We start from the raw sequence: 21,600 nt of genomic DNA on the forward strand, positions 1-21,600 counted from the left end.
TGTGTTGAGCAGGAAGCGGATGTGACATTTTTCTTATAAACCAGCCGACAACCATGTTGTTTAATTCTCCCACGAAGTCCTCAGACTGTTCCAATAAGGGACGGAGAGTTTTTGACCTCGTCGCCTTATAATCCATGCTTATCGAAGCTTTTCAGACAGTGTTCTGAATACGTAAGTCTGGCAGGTTTGCATTTCTAGCGGTATTACTTATGTTGCATCTAGCACATATCCCTAAATACCCCGTTTTCGAAAAATCCCGAATTTAAGTACCCCGCGAATTTAGGTTACCCAACGTTATATATTTTTTATTTATATGATTATAATCATTATTTTTATTATATTGATTAGGTTAACTATAATATATATAATCATAATCCTATCAGTACTAAGGTATTCACTTTAGCAATACATCTAGAAGTTGCAAAATAATAATTATGCTAAAACTCAAAAGGTTCCAGCACATGTACTATGTAGGGGCAGAATTGGTGTCAGTCTAGGGGTCACTGAGTTATATTAAACTGGTCCAAAACTAGAAAGACTTCCAAACCCCAAATCAGCATTGAAACTTGAGATATATGGTTAGGCTGTAAAGAACATTAATTCTACCAAGGAAACCTTTGCAGTGCTTTTTATCCCAATATCTTTGTTCTTCTCAGGTTGCTGCCTGTGCTTATCTGAAGACTTTAAAGGAGAAGAGCTGCTTCTTTGTTCAGCTCCTCAGTCTTGTATGCATGATTCCTGGGTATGATGTCGGTAAGACAATGTTATTATCACGGTAAAGTCACTATTTTTGCTTTACTGCATGCTTCAACTTCTACACAAAGTACAAATGTAAGTTGTGCAGGCAATTTAATTTGATTTAACCAACACTGCACAGGACATGAAAATTCCTAAAGCTACATGTATGCCAATAATGTTTTGATACATGTGAAAAAATGTAGTGTTGGTGCACTGAGTCATATCAGAACGGCAAAAACTAGACAGTAAGAGTTTCAAACCCCAAATCAGCATGGAAACTTGAGAAAAAAAGGAAGCTTTGAGATCAGCTACCTTGAAAATCTACTTTTAGCTTTTTTGTGATTTTGAAAAGGATAAACTTCCCGATGTCTACTTACATCCTAGGACATACATGGACGTCATGCATGATGATTTCAGGCTACCTTGTTGTTATGGCTTCAGGAGTTTATTTTGTAATGCTGATAAATGCAGACCTATTTCATTTTGTAAAGACTAAGAGTCATACATGTACGGCTTATGTGGTTACAAGAATTCTTTTGTTTCATAAACAGCTATTGTATGACCCAAAGTGGATGATGTTAGGTACCTCACGATATATTTTCCACTCATTCTACAATACAGCTATACATTGACAGAAGCCACACCAAGCCTAAAACCTTCTCCTACTAAATGACAGTAAAGGGAATCAAAAGAAGTGACCATACTGCTGCTGATTCACTGTGTTCCAAACAAATGTCAAAATTCAAGATAGTAAAGAACATCACAGATCAATATGCAAGATGGTGAAACAGGACTGCTTATCATTGCAGACACCATCCTGCTTTCATTGAAGAATAGTTTAGGGAAATATTGATGAACAGGACCCACCTGCCCTATATTGGGGGGGGGGGGGGGGCATTAATTCGAACTTTGTAAAATAGGCATTTCAAAATATAATTAGATATGGTCTATCCAAGCACAGAAATCACAAAATTTGGGCAATCATTGGAGTCTAGCCCCCTTGTACATACCCCTTGAAGTTTATTAATTCGAACTTTGTAAAATAGGCATTTCAAAATATAGATATGGTCTATCCAAGCACAGAAATCACAAAATTTGGGCAATCATTGGAGTCTAGCCCCCTTGTACATACCCCTTGAAGTTTGTACATGTTCTAATGGGACTAGTCCATTTTTGAAATGGGGGTGATTTGGGAATAGTCTTTATCTGTGTGGTGAATAGACTTGGGGTTCAGATATTCACTTAAATGTCTTCTTACCTCAAAGTACTTATACTTTAAGGCATTAATTATGTTTGCTAGCATACCTTTATACTAGTTTAGTACATACATGTAGTCATGTCACAAACTTCAAGGGGTATGTACAGGGGGGTTAATGTTGAAAATATTACAAAATTTTTACATTTTCATATTCAGATAGACCGTCCCCATATTTCTAGTTGGGTATTTTAGCAAAAACTGCACTGTTGCGAAATAGTACCTCCCCCTAGCTATATATGTGTGAGACTGCCTGTCTGTGATGTGACAGTTGAAAACATGCATAACCTTTTCTATGTACTTTTATCCCAAGAGGTCGACTATAACCCCCTGTTGGAGACATGTCAGTTGCCCATGGGAGAGGCAGGATTGGCCTGGGATGTGTTCTGCTTTGGCTTTCTTCTCTTACAAAAGAGATGCCTCAGTAGTTACTACTTCCTTCATGTCCAAGCAGACCTGCAGGCACAATCAGCCTTGGCCTCAAGGTGGGAAAATTAACTTAACTTCAACTTTAACAATCATTGATTGTTGTAACTTGAACAATTTATGTCTGACAACACCAGATGAAGTAGTGAATAGTTTAGAATGAATATCAATAAAGATTAAGATGAATCATAGTCAACGTTTCTGATTAAGGTTGAGTAGTAAGGACTACCTCGCTAAGATTATAACAAAACTGATAAGTCATTAAAATGAAGAGCCAAACTGAATGTATGTATGTACCTTTCATTCCAACAGAGGTGCAGAGCTGATTCGTCAAAACCTTATTGAGGAAGTGAAGGCTAGGGAAGAGGAGGAAAAGAAAATCTTAGTTAGCATAAAAAAATCGTGAGTACCTTTTACACACCCAGTCATGTAAGTTAATGTAAGGAGGTGATTGAGGAGAAAAAGAAGGCACCTATATACAACCATGCCTGAAAATCATATATTAAGCTATCCTCTGCATTTGATCCACTGCTCAAGTCACATGTAATCTGCATAATTAAAGATAAAACATTATATAGAAGCTGTGGATTGATTAATTCCTTGATGAAGACTGCTGCTTTACAGTCATAAATTTCTTTTTCGGGTTGGAAATAATGGTTATAACGGGAGATGCCCTAACATCGCATGTTTTTTACACGATCAAACTCATGGCGCTCCATAGCTGGTTGCAAGAGAGTGGCCAGGTTTTAATGAATGAATTTTGAAAACATTCATCTAAAGAACATACTTGCATAACAAATGTATTCATACTGTTCATGAGCCCTTCACACTCTGCCTTACAAGCGGCAAATGCTGTGAGATGAATGTACATTCTGACTTAGTGCTACGCCAGATAGTGTGCCTAACTTAGCACGCTTTTGCAATTTTGCTCTCTTCGGAAGTTGGAGATGAAGTTAAGAAAATGTAAATAAGGCTTGTAGTCTACTGTATTCTAGCTTTCTTTTGACAGGAACATTTTGACTGTGTGCACTTCTTATGTCATGTGAGGAGGGCTATATCTATATAGCGCATCCCAGCTCATGTTTTCACGGGAAATAGCCTACTATGCACTGAATGCGCGGCCCGACGTATGCAGTGAGTGCGGCCCGACTGACAAAATCATTAACGAAAAAACGACACCGCTTACATCAACAATACCCCGTCTACTTATTGGCAAATATCTTCGCCATCTCTGTATTTAATTCCCTTTTCATAGACGGTACCAATCACACGTTAGAGCGTAACAAATCTCTGGACCTCGCTGTGCTTTGAATCGTCCCGCCACCATCTCGGCCAGAAAAAAAGGCTGGAAAACAACGTCGCCATACGACAGCGATGTTTGCGTTGTTTTTCTTTGGTCAGTTTTCTACTCAACAAAAACAGACCCCAAATTTATAGTGTTTCAAGAAGTTATATTTCTTATGTATGATAGTTGTGTATCTGCTTGGCACAGGTCAAATATTTTGGTGCTGGGCCGTCTAGCTAGTGACCCTCTACTTGGCGCTACCATCATTATCGTCAAAGTACTATTTTTCGACAAAACAAGAAATGAATATGTACACAATCATATGTTTTGAATGCAAATGACAGCTATGTGCATGAACTTAGTTTATTTACCTTCCTTATCAGCATAGTCATTGGTCACACACATGGCGTACTTATAAAATAAGATCAGTAAAAAAATCTGTGCGATGTTAGGCCGCGCGCGCGATGTTGGGGCGCCCCCCGTTACATGTGATCTGTCTTTATAAAAGTTAATGATAAGTTCAACCATAGATAACTTTTAACCATAATTGTAAGATTGTGTTTCTCTTTACTAGAATGGAGAGAATACGTGCCAAACAGGCCAAGTTTCTGAAAAAAACTGAGAAGGAGAAAGACCACTTTCAAAGTAAGAATCTGTACCATTTTTGTTTTTCTTTATCTTTTGAGAGATTTACACATCATGACATTCAAGACTCCGGTACTGATGTGTGTTTGTGTGTGTGTGGATATGTGTGTGTCGGTGTCCATATACATTCAGTCAGTCAACAATATGTCTCAACATGTCTTTTTAATACCGTTTAATGCAGCCATCGAATATACATGTCATGTTTGTGTTTTGTATGACGTACAGTATAACCTCCATTAAGATGAATCTGCCGGGTTACAGAAATCTGCCACTTTGAAAAATAGTGGGTTTGAGAGATCTCTAGTGCAGCACCAGGTCACAGGTATGGACAGCTTAGATACACAAGAGCTGTTACAGTATACTATACTCATACTGGGGGATATTGGGTTGGAGATCTGTTTGGATGTATCTTTTCAGGTGGCAGAATGGACCATACCTGTCATACACCATATCAAACATATCGAACATACAGAATGGCATTTTAATATCTAATTACTAATTTAAAAGATCACTGCTGTTATTCATACAGTCCACACAGTGGGAAACCTGTCAGGGATATAGTTACCGTGCTTTGCACGTGCAACTGCTGCATGTCAACAACGGGGCACTCCTGCCCACCAACAAAGTAATACTACGTGACGCCAACCGCTTCTGCATTGACCGAAAACATTACGCTCTCAGTTACTGAAACAACATCTACCCCCTCCTCAAACAACTCTACTCTGTGGATACAGCCATCAACAAAGAAGGCATAGCATTTTTCTTTGGTCTGCTCTGAAGGGGTTCAAGAGCCAAAAAAGCTCAACAGAAGTCAGTCCGCATTATTGACAGCCAAACAGGGCCATTTCTGTTTGTTAAGCGCTGTTTTTGACCGAGGTGTTCGAAATAGAACAGGGGGCATGGCTTATGGTGTTCGGCTGGAACGGTCCATTATGAGCCATGGTGGAACTCAATAGATGTCAAATCTAACACAAAATCTTTGTTTGGAAGGACTTCATTATGAAATCTATGTGGTAAGGAAGGATGAACAAAACTACATGTATAGAGTGTGGTATATGGAAATATAGATTCTTCATTTTTGTTCTTTCAAAACTTCTTCTTTGGCTTTGGAATTGGCATTTTACGTCATCAGTATCCATTTTCCGAAATAATTTTTTGCAACTTACAACTTTGCATGTATTTTCTCATTTTGCAGCTGCTTTTTACAATTTACAGTATGGCTGAAAACTTTTTTATTTTTAGAAACGGACGAAAATTGATGTGCATGCAGATGTCATCCATATAATCAAATCAACATGGCTGTACATGTATGTGTCATTGGAAAGCTTAGTTTTACAATGATGCCTATTTGCAATGATCATAATTTCAGATTATGCGAGTGGGTCACAAAAAAGTGCAGAAATATTCCTGCCAACTCATCAGTTTGTTGGTTCCACAAGAAAATTTGACAAGAAAACTTTGGCACTTGTTTTGGGGACCCAGTCATGAAATGTTATGTTTTGTCTCTAGTTCTGTTGATAAAATATATTGCAATTTGAAACCGCTGTCTGTCAAGTTGAGACGACCACCTTTATCTGCGGGGAGCAGATTTGTCATGATTATCTTCAATTTGCTACTAATTACCTTTTATACAGCACAGCTGTTCTTCTTTTCTTGGCTAAAAAGAGTGCTTGAGATAAAAAGCAAAAGAAAATCACATCAAAACAGTGTTAAACTAGAAAGGCAATACACCTACATGTACATGTATTACATGGGCGAAACATAAAACATCAGTGCCAAATTGCATACAGCAGCACTTTGGAAGCAAAATATCCTCATGTTGTTGCATCAGTAGAACGTCACATAAAGTCGATCCAGGCACAACCGGTCCATGAATCTTGCGCAACATTCATTGGGACGGTAACGACATAATATACAAAATGTAGCTGTTGAAATATGATAACCATCAGTTTGAAGGGAACTGATCTGTAAGATATCCTGCATGCATCCCCACCATTTCGTGTAAAAGGTGAAATGTTCAGGGGTCAAATCAGACTTCTTAGGAAAACATGGCAGCGGGGCGAGTTTCCAAAGTTATGTTGCAGCATGTGTACTGGAGATAATGTTTTTGTTGTCAAAAACCGTGGATGCATTCAGAATATGTCAATGTGATATACATGTTGTATAGAGACATACAGATTTTGAAACTAACCATTGGCTTTTTGTAATATCTAATATATAACTATATTTGACATTACTTTTCAGATGGATTCAGTCATGGAAGTTAAATCTATGGATATAATTTGTGAAATATGTACAATACACAGTCATGATGTAAAAAAGTCTGACCTTGCATCTATAGTAATGTTGTGTGACATATCTATTTCCCATGATCCTATACGCCAGATTAGATTGAACAATGTTTCCGAAAATCACCAAGGTGGAGACAAAGAAAGTGATGAGGAGCAGGGTGAGGAGTGGAAGGAGAAACGAGATAAGGAGTACCCCTGGCTGACAAACCGTGGGGATGACACTGGTTCAGAAGGTGCCTGGAATAGAGACTTATCATGCAGGGTGCCAGTAGATGCAGGATGCCTACTGTTGCATGTTGCCAAAGTAGTACCACTGCAACTAATACTTCAGATCTGTACTTCTAGTGCCAAGCCTAACTCATCTGTAGACTTTCTCTACCATAGCTGCAGCTAGGTGATGCAGATGCACAGGTCCTGAGAACAGGGCATGCTAAATGCATTTTAATTGACTTTCCTGCAGTAAATACTGTATCAGATCAATTTCAGTTGCTGGACCCCAAACCCTATTTTCTTAAAGTTAATGACCTTATCAGCTTTTATTCGATGAAAGATGGATAAAAAGAAGACAACTTATTATAATAAGAAAATCAATCAAGGCAGAATGGTCTCCCATACTACCTAGCCTGACTTAGTCATGATACAGTACATGTAGTTTCAAATCAGTGAAACTGTCAATCTGATCCATGAGCATTTACTAACCAGACCTTTCTTTCAGCTACGCTATTAACATGTTTTTGCATGAGCCAAATAGATTATTAGTCTAGGGTACCTAACAATGTGCATGTACATGATAATTTAACAGAGATTCCAATTTGAATGTTTGTACATGACTCATTGTATCTAAGTTTTTCAATGTGATATTACGGGGCAAACGAAGGTACAGTGTAGTGGTAATGTGAACAGAATGCACATATTGACTACATTATTTGACTTCAACTGCTGAAACCTGAAATAACGAAGAGTCAAGTTCTTGGGTAGTGGTAATCTGACATGTACATGTCTGTCCACTGTGAACATGGAGTACCTGTACGTGGACCAGACCTTTGTTGTGTACTGCTTTGTTTCTAACAGTATTCAAAGAAACAATGCATTTACTTCATCATTAAGATATTGTTTGCTTGAATAAGGTTATTCCCTAATGCATATATAGATAACAGTCTTGCCCAAAGAAAATCTAGTTCCACAAGTTACATGATTGAATGTATATACGTTGGTTCTGCTAAAACTTTGTGTAATTGTATATAATCATGTAATTGAAGGTTACATGATTATATATTGTTCATGTATTGCTGTGTCAATTGACGACCAACATTAACCTGTATCAAGCATTTCTATGGTCAGTCCTTCTGAAGAAGGGATGTGCAAGTGGACTTGTCAGATGCATTTCTCTTGGCAGCGTGAACCATCCTGCCTTTTTGGTCCATATTAAAACACAATGTCATAGGGCCTAAGGGTACATGTTCTCAGTGTATGAGTGTACATGTTCTCACTGAATGGTTGGTTGGACAGTCAGTTCTAATAGAGGATGGTCAGATAATTTGTGTAACAATTGTTATCACATTTAAACTGGAAGGTCAGGCAGTATGAAACCCTCAGAGCTTTATTAGTTTTTTATTAGTTTTTGTTCTAATACAATACTGGTCATTATTCATTAGTCTATTATTCTCCTTTAAAATGGTATCAAGTTGTGTAGTTTTTACATCCATTATGTAGGAACTGGTCTTCATCAGCCAGATCCAAAATAACAAATCAATCATGCAACTTTCATGTCATCTGAAGGCAAGACCTGGACCTTTCAAGTTTCATGCCATCCAAGGGCAACATCAAGGAGCTTTCATGCTTTAGAAAAACTGAAAGTGTACATTCAAGTGCTTTAGACATGTACAGAATATGGTGTGAGAACTATTTAGTGGGAATTGTCTGACTGTTTCTGGCCTTCTGTCTAGCAATCAGAGGGGGGGATTACTACCTATTCGAGTCGGACAGTGATGAATCTGACGAGGAGGAACTAGAGGAGGTAGAGTCCAAGGACAAGACCAAGGAGGACCAGAAGGCTGGGCCTCTCCAGGTTTGACACATTTTACAATTACTCATACCGATATTTTAACCCTCCAAGACTCAACCCTCTTATTAGGATCAAATGTGACATAGATTTATAATCTGAACAGGGGTGTTTATTACATTGTACAATCATGTAGATGATGTGAGTTTACAGAAACCCCACATGATGTAGTAAGTGCTGTATATGGTGTCCATGGTACAGCATTCCTGGCAGATGGGTGTTCGGGCATGTGTATTTCCGTTGTCAACTACTGCCCTCAAAAATACAATTTTCCCTCCAAGAGTAGGAGATTATGAGCCTTTCAGGGGATTAAAAATGTTTGGGGGTTGTGGGTAGTGACATGCTCCTGTACCTGCTGGAGAGAATGCTGTTTAAGAGTTTAAGTTACATTTATTTGGATTGGGATTAGGCTAGAGCTTTTCCAATGGTGGTGGGATTGAGGATTCAGGCAAAACTGGGGGCATGCAGGGTCACAGCAGATTTAGAAATGCCTTTCCTTTTCCTAGATCCTTCATGCAGCAGTCATTGAGAGTCAACTAAAGGCAAAAAGGAGGGAAGCAAGGAAGAAGAAGTTGTCCCGGTTCTTTAGTATGTATGCCATGATAAAATTCAATAATTCATTTAAAAAATTAGATAAGCATGTGTGAAGGTGCTCAGACCATACCAATTACTTCTTTGCTGAATATTAGGCTAAGCACAGATCTTACATTTTGCCATACAGTAATTATAACACTTATCTGCCTCAACACACTGCTTTGGCCACGGTTCAGTCGCATACTTGAAAAGTAGTTTTTAAAACGTTACAATGAGAATTTTAAACACTTTCTGATAAATAACATGATGATTTGACGAACGTATTTCCTGAAGAACTGCGACGAATGGGCATGAAGAGGACAGCATCAGTGGAAGATCTGACAGAAGAGGAACTGAAGGAGGAAAGAGAAGAGCAGAAAGGTTATTTCTTGTGATTCTGTTTTTATAATCTAGCATTGGATGTGTATGCCACTGAAACACTTGCTATGCCAAACATTATCACTGCACTGTGCCTCATAGTCCCCAAACTTAACCCATTTGCTCAGAGCAGACCACTCCCAGCCTTCTCCAGATAAGTCGTGAGGAAAATCATCTGTACATTTAGTTAAAGAGTTTTTTGCAAGGTAGTAGTATAGTCAGCTGACTTTTTCAATACGTTTAGATAATAAGGGGCAGTTGGGAAACTGGAAAGGTCTGGGTGGTCAGAAAGGAGTCAATACCTTTGGGAACCGGTTTCCATGTATTACAACCATACAACTCACTCCAGACTCCTACATGAATCCTTCTGACCACAGACAATGATATCTTTAAAGATGTGTGCCTTCACACAACAGGCCACAGATGAGGTACATGTAGATCCTTAGGAGTTGTCTTGATTGAAGCCAATCTTCAACGGTTACCAATTTTGTCTTTGATCTCCTTATATTTCTCTTAGTCAAATAAATCCACCCTTAGGCTAATATAAAGAAAAAGCGTTGTTGTACTGGTAACGTTTTATACAACAACAGTTTAGTACCTAAATTCAGCTGTGTCAACACAATAAATTTTGTCATGACATAGAAAGTTCTCCAACTTAATAAGAAACATAATGATCATGTTATAATGTCTCTTTTCAGAAACTTTATTGGACAAACTCAAACTTTACCTGAGAATCTTTTGGCTAGTCTTGGTTGCTACAATTGATCTGATTATTGACTGGCTGAACAGCTTCTCACACCACTACCGCCACATCGCAGTCACTCTGCAAAAAGAGAGGAGATTCCTTGCCAAGCAGGCAAGAATGGTAAGAAGGCAGAATACCTATCAATTGTACTTAGTAGTGCCTAGCTATTGAGGGAAATAGTCTATTGAGTCCTGATATCCTTGTTTCAAATTAATCTTGAATTTATAACAAATGGCATGCACTTGCAAAACTCATGCTTCTATAAAATCATTGTTGAATGAGCAAACTTGAAGTTCTATGAAATAATGTGGAATCAACCATACTGACATGTAGTCCTAACACCACAGTTTAACCTGAACACTAGTCAGTCTCACACTGCACCTTATCTGTATTCACAGATGAATTATCATTTGGAAGGTAATTATGTTCAAAGCAATACCAGGTATACACTTAAGCAATAGCTGGCCCCAGAATGGATGGCCTGAACATAAATCTTTGGGGTCATTCTCTGTTAACGATGCAATTGCTGTGTAAGACTGTTTGTAAAAGACTCAATGACTAGTATTAAACTGTAATATATTTGGCACGTGCCAGAAACGTTACATACATTGACTTACTGACTCACCCATGAAACATGAAAACTTGTGGGGTCGTGTGGCGTAACGGCAGGGTTTTCAGCCCAGAACCCAGTCCGAGTCTTGTGCTCTTGGGAAAAGGCACTTTACACGACTTTCCTCACTCCACCCATGCTTGCAAGTGTAAAAACAGGTACATTATGTGTGTGGGTACCGACACCAGTAATAGCTGCCTGTGTTCCACGTGTATTGCACTGTTGTAATTCTGATTAAATCAAACAGGAAAAGACATCGAGATGGCACCATGGCACCTGATATACATTTGTACATTGAGTCAGATGTGAATGCACCATGACTTCAAGACCCCAGTACAACCATGCGTCTGTCATGGCAGACTGTCAAAGAAACTGGCTTCTGGTCAGCACTGTCTCTCAGTTCCAGAGAATCCTTTCCACACAACAACCAGCAGTTTTCTACAACAAGTTAATAATGGTTTTGTATTGGTCAGAACAAGGAGGTTATATAGACGTCTATATAACCTTGGTCAGAAATTATCCGCGATGGCAGCCTTTTTAGTGCTGAATTGACAGGTAGCACTCAGGGTCAAAAATCGGCGTTTCATACGTCGGTTTCATACGCGGATAAAATTCATACGCGTATGAAACTGCCGTTGCGTACCAAATCCTGGCGGCGCAGTGGGCGGCTGGCAAAATTTCGTACGCCTCCTCGGTGGGCGGTTTGGTGGGCAGTTTGTTACGCGGCCGGGAAAAATTTGGTACGTTCGCTCGGCGTACATTATGTACGTCTATTCGGTGAACAGTTTGTTACGCAGCCGGGAAAATTTGGTACGTTCGCTCGGCGGACCGCGAAAATTTGGTACGTTCGCTCGGCGTACATTATGTACGTCTGTTCGGTGGGCAGTTTGTTACGCGGCCGCGGGAACATTTGGTACGTTCGCTCGGCGTACATTTTGTACGTCTGTTCGGTGGGCAGTTTGTTACGCGGCCGGGAACATTTGGTACGTTCGCTCAGCGGGCCGACAACTGCCGTTGCGTACCAAATCATTTTTTTTTTTTTCCAAATCATTGGCGTTGCAAAGTTCTACTTCTAGTATAAGTCGGTTCAGCTGTGGGCGACGTATGAAATTTCATACGTGATCATTTACTGGACGTCATTTTGTAAGTTAACTTTTGTAAAATCAATAGACGCATATGACAACTGTATGGAGTGCCATACGTTCAAGAAATGATGCTATGACGCGTATAAAATTTCATGTGTACGGATTCTGTGGGCGACGTATGAAATTTCATACGTGATCATTTATTGGGCGTCATTTCGTAAGTTAACTTTTGTAAAATTAATAGACGCATATGACAACTGTATGGAGTGCCATACGTTCAAGAAATGATACTATGACGCGTATAAAATTTCATGTGTGCGGATTTTGTGGGCGACGTATGAAATTTCATACGTGATCATTTATTGGGCGTCATTTCGTAAGTTAACTTTTGTAAAATTAATAGACACATATGACAACTGTATGGAGAGCCATGCGTTCAAGAAATGATGCTCTGACGCGTATAAAATTTCATGTGTACGGATTTTGTGGGCGTCGTATGAAATTTCATACGTGATCATTTATTGGGCGTCATTTCGTAAGTTAACTTTTGTAAAATTAATAGACGCATATGACAACTGTATGGAGTGCCATACGTTCAAGAAATGATGCTCTGACGCGTATAAAATTTCATGTGTGCGGATTTTGTGGGCGACGTATGAAATTTCATACGTGATCATTTATTGGGCGTCATTTCGTAAGTTAACTTTTGTAAAATTAATAGACACATATGACAACTGTATGGAGAGCCATGCGTTCAAGAAATGATGCTCTGACGCGTATAAAATTTCATGTGTACGGATTTTGTGGGCGTCGTATGAAATTTCATACGTGATCATTTATTGGGCGTCATTTCGTAAGTTAACTTTTGTAAAATTAATAGACGCATATGACAACTGTATGGAGTGCCATACGTTCAAGAAATGATGCTCTGACGCGTATAAAATTTCATGTGTGCGGATTTTGTGGGCGACGTATGAAATTTCATACGTGATCATTTACTGGACGTCATTTTGTAAGTTATAGACACATATGACAACTGTATGGAGTGCCATACGTTCACGAAATGATGCTATGACGCGTATGAAATTTCATGTGTACGGATGTTGTGGGCGACGTATGAAATTTTTTATACGTGATCATTTATTGGGCGTCATTTCGTAAGTTAACTTTTGTAAAATTAATAGACGCATATGACAACTGTATGGAGTGCCATACGTTCAAGAAATGATGCTATGACGCGTATAAAATTTCATGTGTACGAATTTTTCATGTGTACGGATTTTTCGGGCGACGTATGAAATTTCATACGTGATCATTTATTGGGCGTCATTTCGTAAGTTAACTTTTTAAAATTAATAGACGCATATGACAACTGTATGGAGAGCCATGCGTTCAAGAAATGATGCAATGACGCGTATAAAATTTCATGTGTGCGAATTTTGTGGGCGACGTATGAAATTTCATACGTGATCATTTACTGGACGTGAAAGTAATTTTTGCCGGAGCTTGCCAAGTATGCGTGAACATTTGCGATATATTTTGGATTCTACAGATTTTCATACGCGGACTGATGTTATGTTCTAGTATTATTAGTTTGGGAAATTCAAAATTTGTTGGGCGTATATATTTTTCATACGTGGACAGGTGCGATGTATTAGTTGGGGAATTCTCCCGTTTACGGGCTTGTAGATTTTTCATTGGACATATGCTAAGACGATCTTTGCACACAGCACTCCCCCGCCCGGCGGGTACTATTTTCTGCCCGGGTCTTTTACGGACTACGTTACGGCAAAACCTCCTTGGTTACGGTAAAACAGACTGCGTTTATTCCTTCCGCTATTGACGATCTTTGCACGCAAAAATTCCCCCGCCCGGCGGCTACTATTTTCTGCCCGGGGTTCAGACTATGTTACGGTAAACAGATTGCGTGTATTCCTTCCGCTAAAGACGATCTTTACACGCAGCACTCCCCCCTCCCCCCCGCCCTGCCCGGGGTGTTACGGACTATGTTACGGCAAGGAGGTTGGTTACGGTGAACAAACTGCGTGTATTCCTTCCGCTAAGACGATATTTGGACAGATTTTCATACGCGGACTGGTTTGATGTTCTAGAAATAGTTTTGGAAATTCAAAATTTGTTGGGCGTATAGATTTTTGATACGTGGGCAGCTGCAGGTACGATGTATTAGTTTTGAAAATTCTCCCGTTTTCGAGGTTGTAGATTTTTCATTGGACACATGCGATGTATAAGTCGTGCATAATGTACCGGCTGTGGCGTTCTTTATAGTTGGTTTGGGAGAAAACACATGCACACTTGATTTGTCATACTAGTATGTAGAGATGATGTAGGGAATGAAGAATGAATGCATTTAGATTTCATTATTTGCGCTTGGGAAGGAATGATGAGAAAGTTCGTTCCACCAAATGGAAAGAGGAAGACATACGATGTAAAAGCAAGGAGGTTGAAAATATATTTTTACGCTTTTTGTTCAAGTGGGAAAATAGAAACTATCGACCATTTCTATCTGATCCATGCCTTAGCAGACGGCATTGTTGCAAGCTTTTCCTCGGTATAAAATTATTAGTTTTGTTGTATACATTTCTTCTAACGTTTAATTCTTGCTATCTCCTCAAATGTCAAACGTATAGATCTATTATTGAAAAATCTTTAAAGGTAAGTCCTGATGTCACTTGTAGATACTGCCATTGTTTACTGTGGGACGCGATGTTTGGTGGCAAATGAAGAAAAAAAAACAGTATTTCCCCCAGAGTTTGGCTGAAACAATTACACCATCTGTGTACTATCCCCAATTTTCAAGAGTACTAGTAATTTGCTAATTAGACATTAGTTTGTTAATTTGAACTCTATTTGCTGCATTTCTAAGAATTGAAACCGTGAAGATTTACTGGGTCAGTGGTGTTAGGGTTCACATTTTCAAAGCATATTACAAGTGTTAGGTATTATATTATAAATCAGAATTATAAGATAGAAATACAACCCACCAGCTCCAACACAACTTTCAACAAATACGCAATGAAGGGTTAGTAAAATCAGTGAAAAAGATTTCAAATTGGACCCAATCTCAACACTGAAATTCACAAGAAATCCAGTTGCTTTAGTGGCAAGCGTATTGCTCCCCATGAACTGTGTTCTTCTGTGGATACTGCTGTAGTTGACGTCGGATGCAACTTAATCAGTGACTCACCTTTGCCGTTCTTGTTTACCTTACATGTTTCTGTATCTTGTACTTGTTGAACCGCATGATAAAGCGCCCTTCTCACTGGACCCGCGGCACGCTGGCGGCGTCGCAGCGTCCTAAACTGGATTTGTGTTACTCTTGACTTTATAATGGAATCATTCAAAACGTTAAAGCATGACCCAAAAGACAACAAAAACACAAAGGTTAAAAGGATTCGTTTTTTGTCGATGACATTCGTTGAGTGCCGCGGGTCCAGTGAGAGGGGGGCTTTGGTAATAGATTCAAAGTAGCCACTGAGAAGTCAAATATTGCGCTAGGGATTGATGAGTAAGTTCGTAACACAAAATTGACGTAATGATGTAAAACCAAGGCGGTTAAAAGTCTATTTTAATCTACTTGGTCACAGTGGGACAATTGATACTACCGGCTGCTTCTGTCTGATTCATGCTTTAGCAGACGTCATTGTTGGAATATATTTTTTATTCGTACAGAATTATCAGTTTCGGTGTATGCCTTTCTTTTAACTTCCTTGGTTAAATCCATGTTGTTTCCTTATCAGATGTCAAACATATATCATTGAAAGGTAAGCCCTGACGTAAATTGTGTTAGTAAAACCATAATTCCGACCACAACTTGAGTTAGGAGAAGGTAACGGTTTAGATACAAACGCAACACAGGGCAGAACATACACAACTTCGTCAGAACGTGGAGTTCATAGAGGAGAGGTCTGAGCAAAACGGCGTGGGAAACTCTTCTTCTAACAATTGAAATCGGCATGCTTACACATGGCAAAAGGTACGTTACCAGGTGCTAATAATAAATAAATGAAGACCTTTATTGTATACATTACTTATAGTATGCAACACTGAGTCGAATACAAAACGAAATCAATGAAATTAAATCAAATCCTGTGTCTAAGAAAAAATACCCGTAGTCAAAATAATCACGAAGTTAGATAAAAATTGAGCGGCTTTCACAAACCGACGACCACATTTTAGGCATTCTGTTTGTGCGATGTACATAACAAAAGGTAACAATGAATTGATAAAGGAAATGCCTATCCGTTAGAATAGAATGTATGACACGACGTTTGTACTTAGACAATGCCTTTGTTCACTTGGAGGACGCGACGTTGGCGTCAATGCAAATGGCCAGACAGAGATGTGTATTCTAGATCATGGTTTGTTTTGTTACGAAGGGAGGAAACCCAGTACACAGAAGAGGTTGGACGTAAGTAATGCCATTCGATAAACAGTGCTAAATGTATGTCAAATACTTTATATATCACTGTTTATACTAAAAGCTTGTTAGTAGAAACCGAAAGATTCGAATGTAGTTTTAGGATAAACCATATGTCATAGCAGATCCATACACACGCACACACGCACACACAACGTTACTAGAGTTAATCTATCATTATCAATTGAAAAGGTCTACGAGAGTTAGCGACTGTGCCTATCTTGGTAGATGGATTTTTTCCTGAACTCTGAGCAATATAGGGGTGCTATGATAGGGGTGGCTATTGTTGGGAATAGATAACTTGTTGAATTAGTTTGAAAAAGAAAAAAAGAACTATCCCCATCTTGGGGTTTATCGCACCCCCGCTGTATATGTATATTGGAATAGTCTGCTGTTTGGAGTCTAATGGAACAATCCAAAGGCTCTGGTTGAGGGGTGGGGGTGTATAGATGCATTTGGTGACAGTTGACAGATCAGGTTAGCATTCTTATGGCAAGTTTTTGTTCATTCCTGAAATTATGACACCTCCTTTTTTCAACTTTCCCAAAGGATTAAATATTGATGCAATACTTGCAACAGTTTAGCCCCCCCCCCCCCCATGGGCTGAAGGAATGCGCTTTACCTTCAACGAACAAAAGACGGACGGAACTACTCTGAATATTTTTCTTGGCCACGCTGATTTGCCCTTAAGAAAATAAAATGCATTTCTTTTAAAACACCATTCCCAAAGTCTGAACTTTTTTTTTCAAACGCCAGGTTTCCTTCTCAAGTCAGCAATTTGTAATCGTATTCAGAGTTTGTTTTTACGACACCCTGTCACAATTACGAAATGGTTTCGGCTGTTCGGCCAGGTAATTGCTCCCATTGTTTTCCGCGTGGGTAAGCTGTCATAACAAGCTTGGACTGCTAGTAAAGATGTTGTCACCCCCGACTTCTCTTAAATCATCGCGCCTAGAGGTCATCAAAGCCCTGTGTTTACCATCCCGGGTATTCTCGTGAGTTAAAGCCTTTACGTTATCATTTAGATTTTTATTTATACAATAGTTATATATAAATGTAGTTACGTTTGATATAACAGCGTCTTAGCAAATGTTGCCGTATGTTGTTTGGAAAGTAGCCTCGTTACTTTCAATCGCACGATAAACTGCTATACTGGCCATATTTCTCCACCGCCCGCCTTTCCAATGATGGTAAATAAGTTACGTCTATGGTAGCCAGAATTACATCTCTACTTTGAAAGTTATCACAAGGAGGTTAAAATATTTTAACCTCCGTGGTTATCATATTCATCAGTTTAGGCAAAGACGCCATATCCATCTTTTTGGAGGGGGGGGGGGGGTCTGACTTAAGTCGTACCGCCGTAAACTGATTAGAATTTGTGTGCCATTTTTTTCTTTCGATGTTACGACTAAAATGAGCTTAGTAGAAAGTTACATAATTTGTCAGTAGAATAAACATCCTTTGTAGGATCAATTCCTTTAGGATAGGATAGCGCTTCATTAGTAGAAACGAGAATCAAGACGGTCGCCATACAAATCAGCTTCCTTTACATGTCAAACCTTTTCAAGACAAGAGGCAGAAAAGGTGGAAAAAAACACGTACCTGTATAGATGGCATCCCCAGTTAAAGATAGTTTAATAGGTTACTGAATGTAGAGAAAGGTAAAGCTGTATCTGATCAAATCCCTTTTTTTTTGGCCATCGCGTACGAAGATCGTCTGGCGTATGAAATTTAACGAACAGGTTGCTTGTTGCCTCGCGGTCGGGATAGGTCCGGCCAGTCCGCCGTAACAAATCACGATTGTCCGTCATTTTGCCATCGCGTACGAAAATTGCCTGACTTATGAAATTCACCGAAACGCGTTGCAAATTGTCCCACGGCCGGGATACGGCCGGCCCGTCCGCCGCCAAGCACAACTGTCCGTCATTTTGCCATCGAGAACGAAAATTTTCTGACGTATGAAATTCACCGAAACGCGTTGCAAATTGTCCCGGCCGGCCCGTCCGCCGCCAAGCACGACTGCCCGTCATTTTGCCATCGATAACGAAAATTTTCTGACGTATGAAATTCACCGAAACGCGTTGCAAATTGTCCCGCGGCCGGGATACGGCCCGTCCGCCGCCAAGCACGACTGTCCGTCATTTTGCCATCGAGAACGAAAATCGCCTGACGTATGAAATTCACCGAAACGCGTTGCAAATTGCTCCGCGGTCGTACGAAGTTTACCCAGGCTCAAAATAAACTGCTCGCCGAACGGACGTACAAAATTTTGCCGGCCCGCCGGGCGGACGTACGAAATTATCCCAGCCGCGTAACAATCTGCTCACCGAACGGACGTACAAAATTTTGCCGGCCCGCCGTACAAAATTTTGCCATGCACCAAGCGGGCGTACGAAATTTTCCCGGCCGCGTAACAAACTGCTCGCCGAACGGACGTGCAAAATCTTGCCGGCCCGCCGAGCGGGCGTACGAAATTTTCCCGGCCGCGTAACAAACTGCTCGCCGAGCGGACGTACGAAATTTTGCCGGCCCGCTGAGCGGACGTACGAAATTTTCCCCGCCGCGTAACAAACTGCACACCGAGGAGGCGTACGAAATTCTGCCGGCCGAAGTGGCGACGCGTACTAATATCACCCACCGCGCCGCCCACAATTTGGTACGCAACGGCAGTTTCATACGCGTATGAACTTCATACGCGTATGAAACCGACGTATGAAACCGTGGTTTTGGGGTCAGAATGCTAGCTCGAATTGATGCAGGGTGTGCAGGAATCACATAATACACAACATATACATATCTAATCCACACTAGTCTTGTATTTTGCGGAGCTGTTGCAAGGGTCTGGGCAGCTGCCATTCAGTACCACCAGGTGACCTCAATACGACCTTCCCCAACCAAAGTTGGGTACCCATTTACACCTGGGTGGAGTGAAGAAAGCAGTGTAAAGTGCCTTTCCCAAGGGCACAAGATTGGTGACATGACAGGATTCGAACCCGGGACGACTTGGTTCTGAGCCAAACGCTCTGCCGTTGGGCCACATGACCCCACTCAAAGTTTTTTCCTGTTGCACATCAGCACAGCTACGAGACACATCATGCCAGCAAAAACGAGAAACGCAATACAGACTATTGAAAACAAAAACCAATGCCATGAAAAAGACATGCATATACTGATCCATATCAGTTTGGAATAGCTTGCCACATCGGATAAAAACAACAACAAAGAGCAAGTTTAGGCAGGAGTTGATAAGGCACATGTGTATATTAAGTTAGTCAATTTTAATGTAGTCTGTAAATACATGTAGCTGTTGCAATTTTAATGCAGTCTGTAAGATGTGTGTTTGTTTTATTTGTACTCCAGTAAAATTAGCTATCTATACTTACTTGCTTCTTGTATGATAGCTAATGGAGGAAATAAAGTATCCAAAGTAAAAGTATCCAAAGTATAATTCTAAGGGCGAACTGCTCAAATTTTAATTATCATCAGAAGAATAATGCAACGTCATCAAGGGATATTTTCTTCAACATGTCATTGAATGTACAAAAAAACATCATGATAAACAATATGTCAAAAGATAATCTCCATAGTGGTACTGACAACTCAGTTACTATTTGTTATTAGTATTTTTGATGAACTTAAATTTTACCCCCAAAAATTGTTTACTTCCAATTGCACCGTTAACAGAGAATGGATGTTTGCTGTTCTGTTGGCAGGGCTCTAGTACAAGTCCTGATGTAGCAAATCATTATAAGGCTGACACATAATTATATTAAATGACACTCCATTGTCATCGTATATGTCACTCTGCAAATTAGTATTTGTCAGCCAGAAATGTTGCTTTTATTGGTATTACGATCTACGTTACTGTATCTATCATCCCTCTTTGTCATATCCTTAATACAGCAAGCCTTGCTTATTCTGATTTTCTGCTATTAACTGACAAGACTTGTTTTTCTAATGTTTTTTTGCGACAGATTTTCTAACCAAAGTGCCATATTGACTCCTTGGCTGTTATATTTCCTGACTTTGCAGCAACGAGGGACAACTATTGCTGCCTCACTCCTTCAGGCCTTGAACCCAGCTGTGTGCCCTGGGGTAAATTTTGCCTCTCCACTCTGTCATGCACACATGTACTAACTTTGGTCACAAGTCTCCGGGGTGTCTTAGGAACTAGGGTGACGTCAGACTCGGAAGAATAGTTGACTGTGACTTTTACGAACAGGCTAGGAGAGCTTATGTAGACAGAGCAGGAAGATCCGCTGCCATCAGTTCTGTCCACAGCATACATTGTATGTTTGTTAATTCACATAAAACCGGGATTTTTGGCGACGCCTCAGGGGCGAGCCAAATTTTTACTATATTGTGTGCAGATTGCAAGAATTCTAGGAATTGTACAGGAACGTGAAAGTCTATGGGACGATAACTCAAGAATGCCTGGATATATTGTCTTCATATTTTGTAGGTGGGAAGGTCTGTGGGAGACCTTGTCATGATTGGATTTTGGGCCCCCTAGCGACTTTCTATGGTACTGCAGGGGAACTTTCACTTTTCAAATCTCGTCTTCTGAACATGCTATAGTCATGATTTTTAAGTGGTGGATAGCTCTTTGTTAGGAAAATATGTCCTGTAGATTTGGACCCCCTAGCGGCTTTTTTGGAACTGCAGGAGCTGATTTTGACTCAAACTTTGAAAGAGAATAACGCAAGAAGGGGATGACGGATCATCATAATTTTTGGTGTGTAGATAGCTTAAGTGATGATTTACATAATCATGTGCCAATTATGCAAATCAATATCTGATTTGCATAATTAATGAGGACAGTTAATAAAACAGCTGCATTCTATTATAGGACTCTCAAACAAAATGACATATGTAACTGAGAAAGAGATAAATATCGATAGATATCAATTATGCAAATTGATACTTAATTTGCATAATCAATGACAAAATATACTATAAATCCATGGTGGTAAATGATGGGGATTTCATTTTTGCACCATTTGGAAGTTAAGTAAATGTGGCCACTATTAGACACACATCTTGCATAGAGGGCCTCATTTACATAATTT

The 21,600-nt window shown here is 39.8% G+C and overlaps 1 protein-coding gene across 8 annotated transcripts in view; it reads left to right on the forward strand.

The window, feature by feature from the left end:
* LOC136438194 (piezo-type mechanosensitive ion channel component 2-like) overlaps window positions 1-21,600 on the forward strand; it is a 163,960-nt gene that overhangs the window by 105,400 nt on the left and 36,960 nt on the right. For 5 of the 8 annotated variants that reach the window (XM_066432941.1, XM_066432943.1, XM_066432942.1 and 2 more), the window contains 10 exons: window positions 657-753; window positions 2,307-2,478; window positions 2,732-2,821; window positions 4,279-4,349; window positions 6,769-6,873; window positions 8,587-8,708; window positions 9,209-9,290; window positions 9,570-9,656; window positions 10,352-10,518; window positions 20,564-20,626. In XM_066432941.1, coding sequence (XP_066289038.1) covers window positions 657-753; window positions 2,307-2,478; window positions 2,732-2,821; window positions 4,279-4,349; window positions 6,769-6,873; window positions 8,587-8,708; window positions 9,209-9,290; window positions 9,570-9,656; window positions 10,352-10,518; window positions 20,564-20,626 — 1,056 coding nt within the window. The remainder of the gene's footprint in view (window positions 1-656; window positions 754-2,306; window positions 2,479-2,731; window positions 2,822-4,278; window positions 4,350-6,768; window positions 6,874-8,586; window positions 8,709-9,208; window positions 9,291-9,569; window positions 9,657-10,351; window positions 10,519-20,563; window positions 20,627-21,600) is intronic. The other 3 variants (XM_066432945.1, XM_066432946.1, XM_066432947.1) reach the window with 2 other exon arrangements.

This window comes from Branchiostoma lanceolatum, chromosome 7, assembly GCF_035083965.1.
Source record: "Branchiostoma lanceolatum isolate klBraLanc5 chromosome 7, klBraLanc5.hap2, whole genome shotgun sequence".
In the NCBI taxonomy this organism is placed as follows: domain Eukaryota; kingdom Metazoa; phylum Chordata; class Leptocardii; order Amphioxiformes; family Branchiostomatidae; genus Branchiostoma; species Branchiostoma lanceolatum.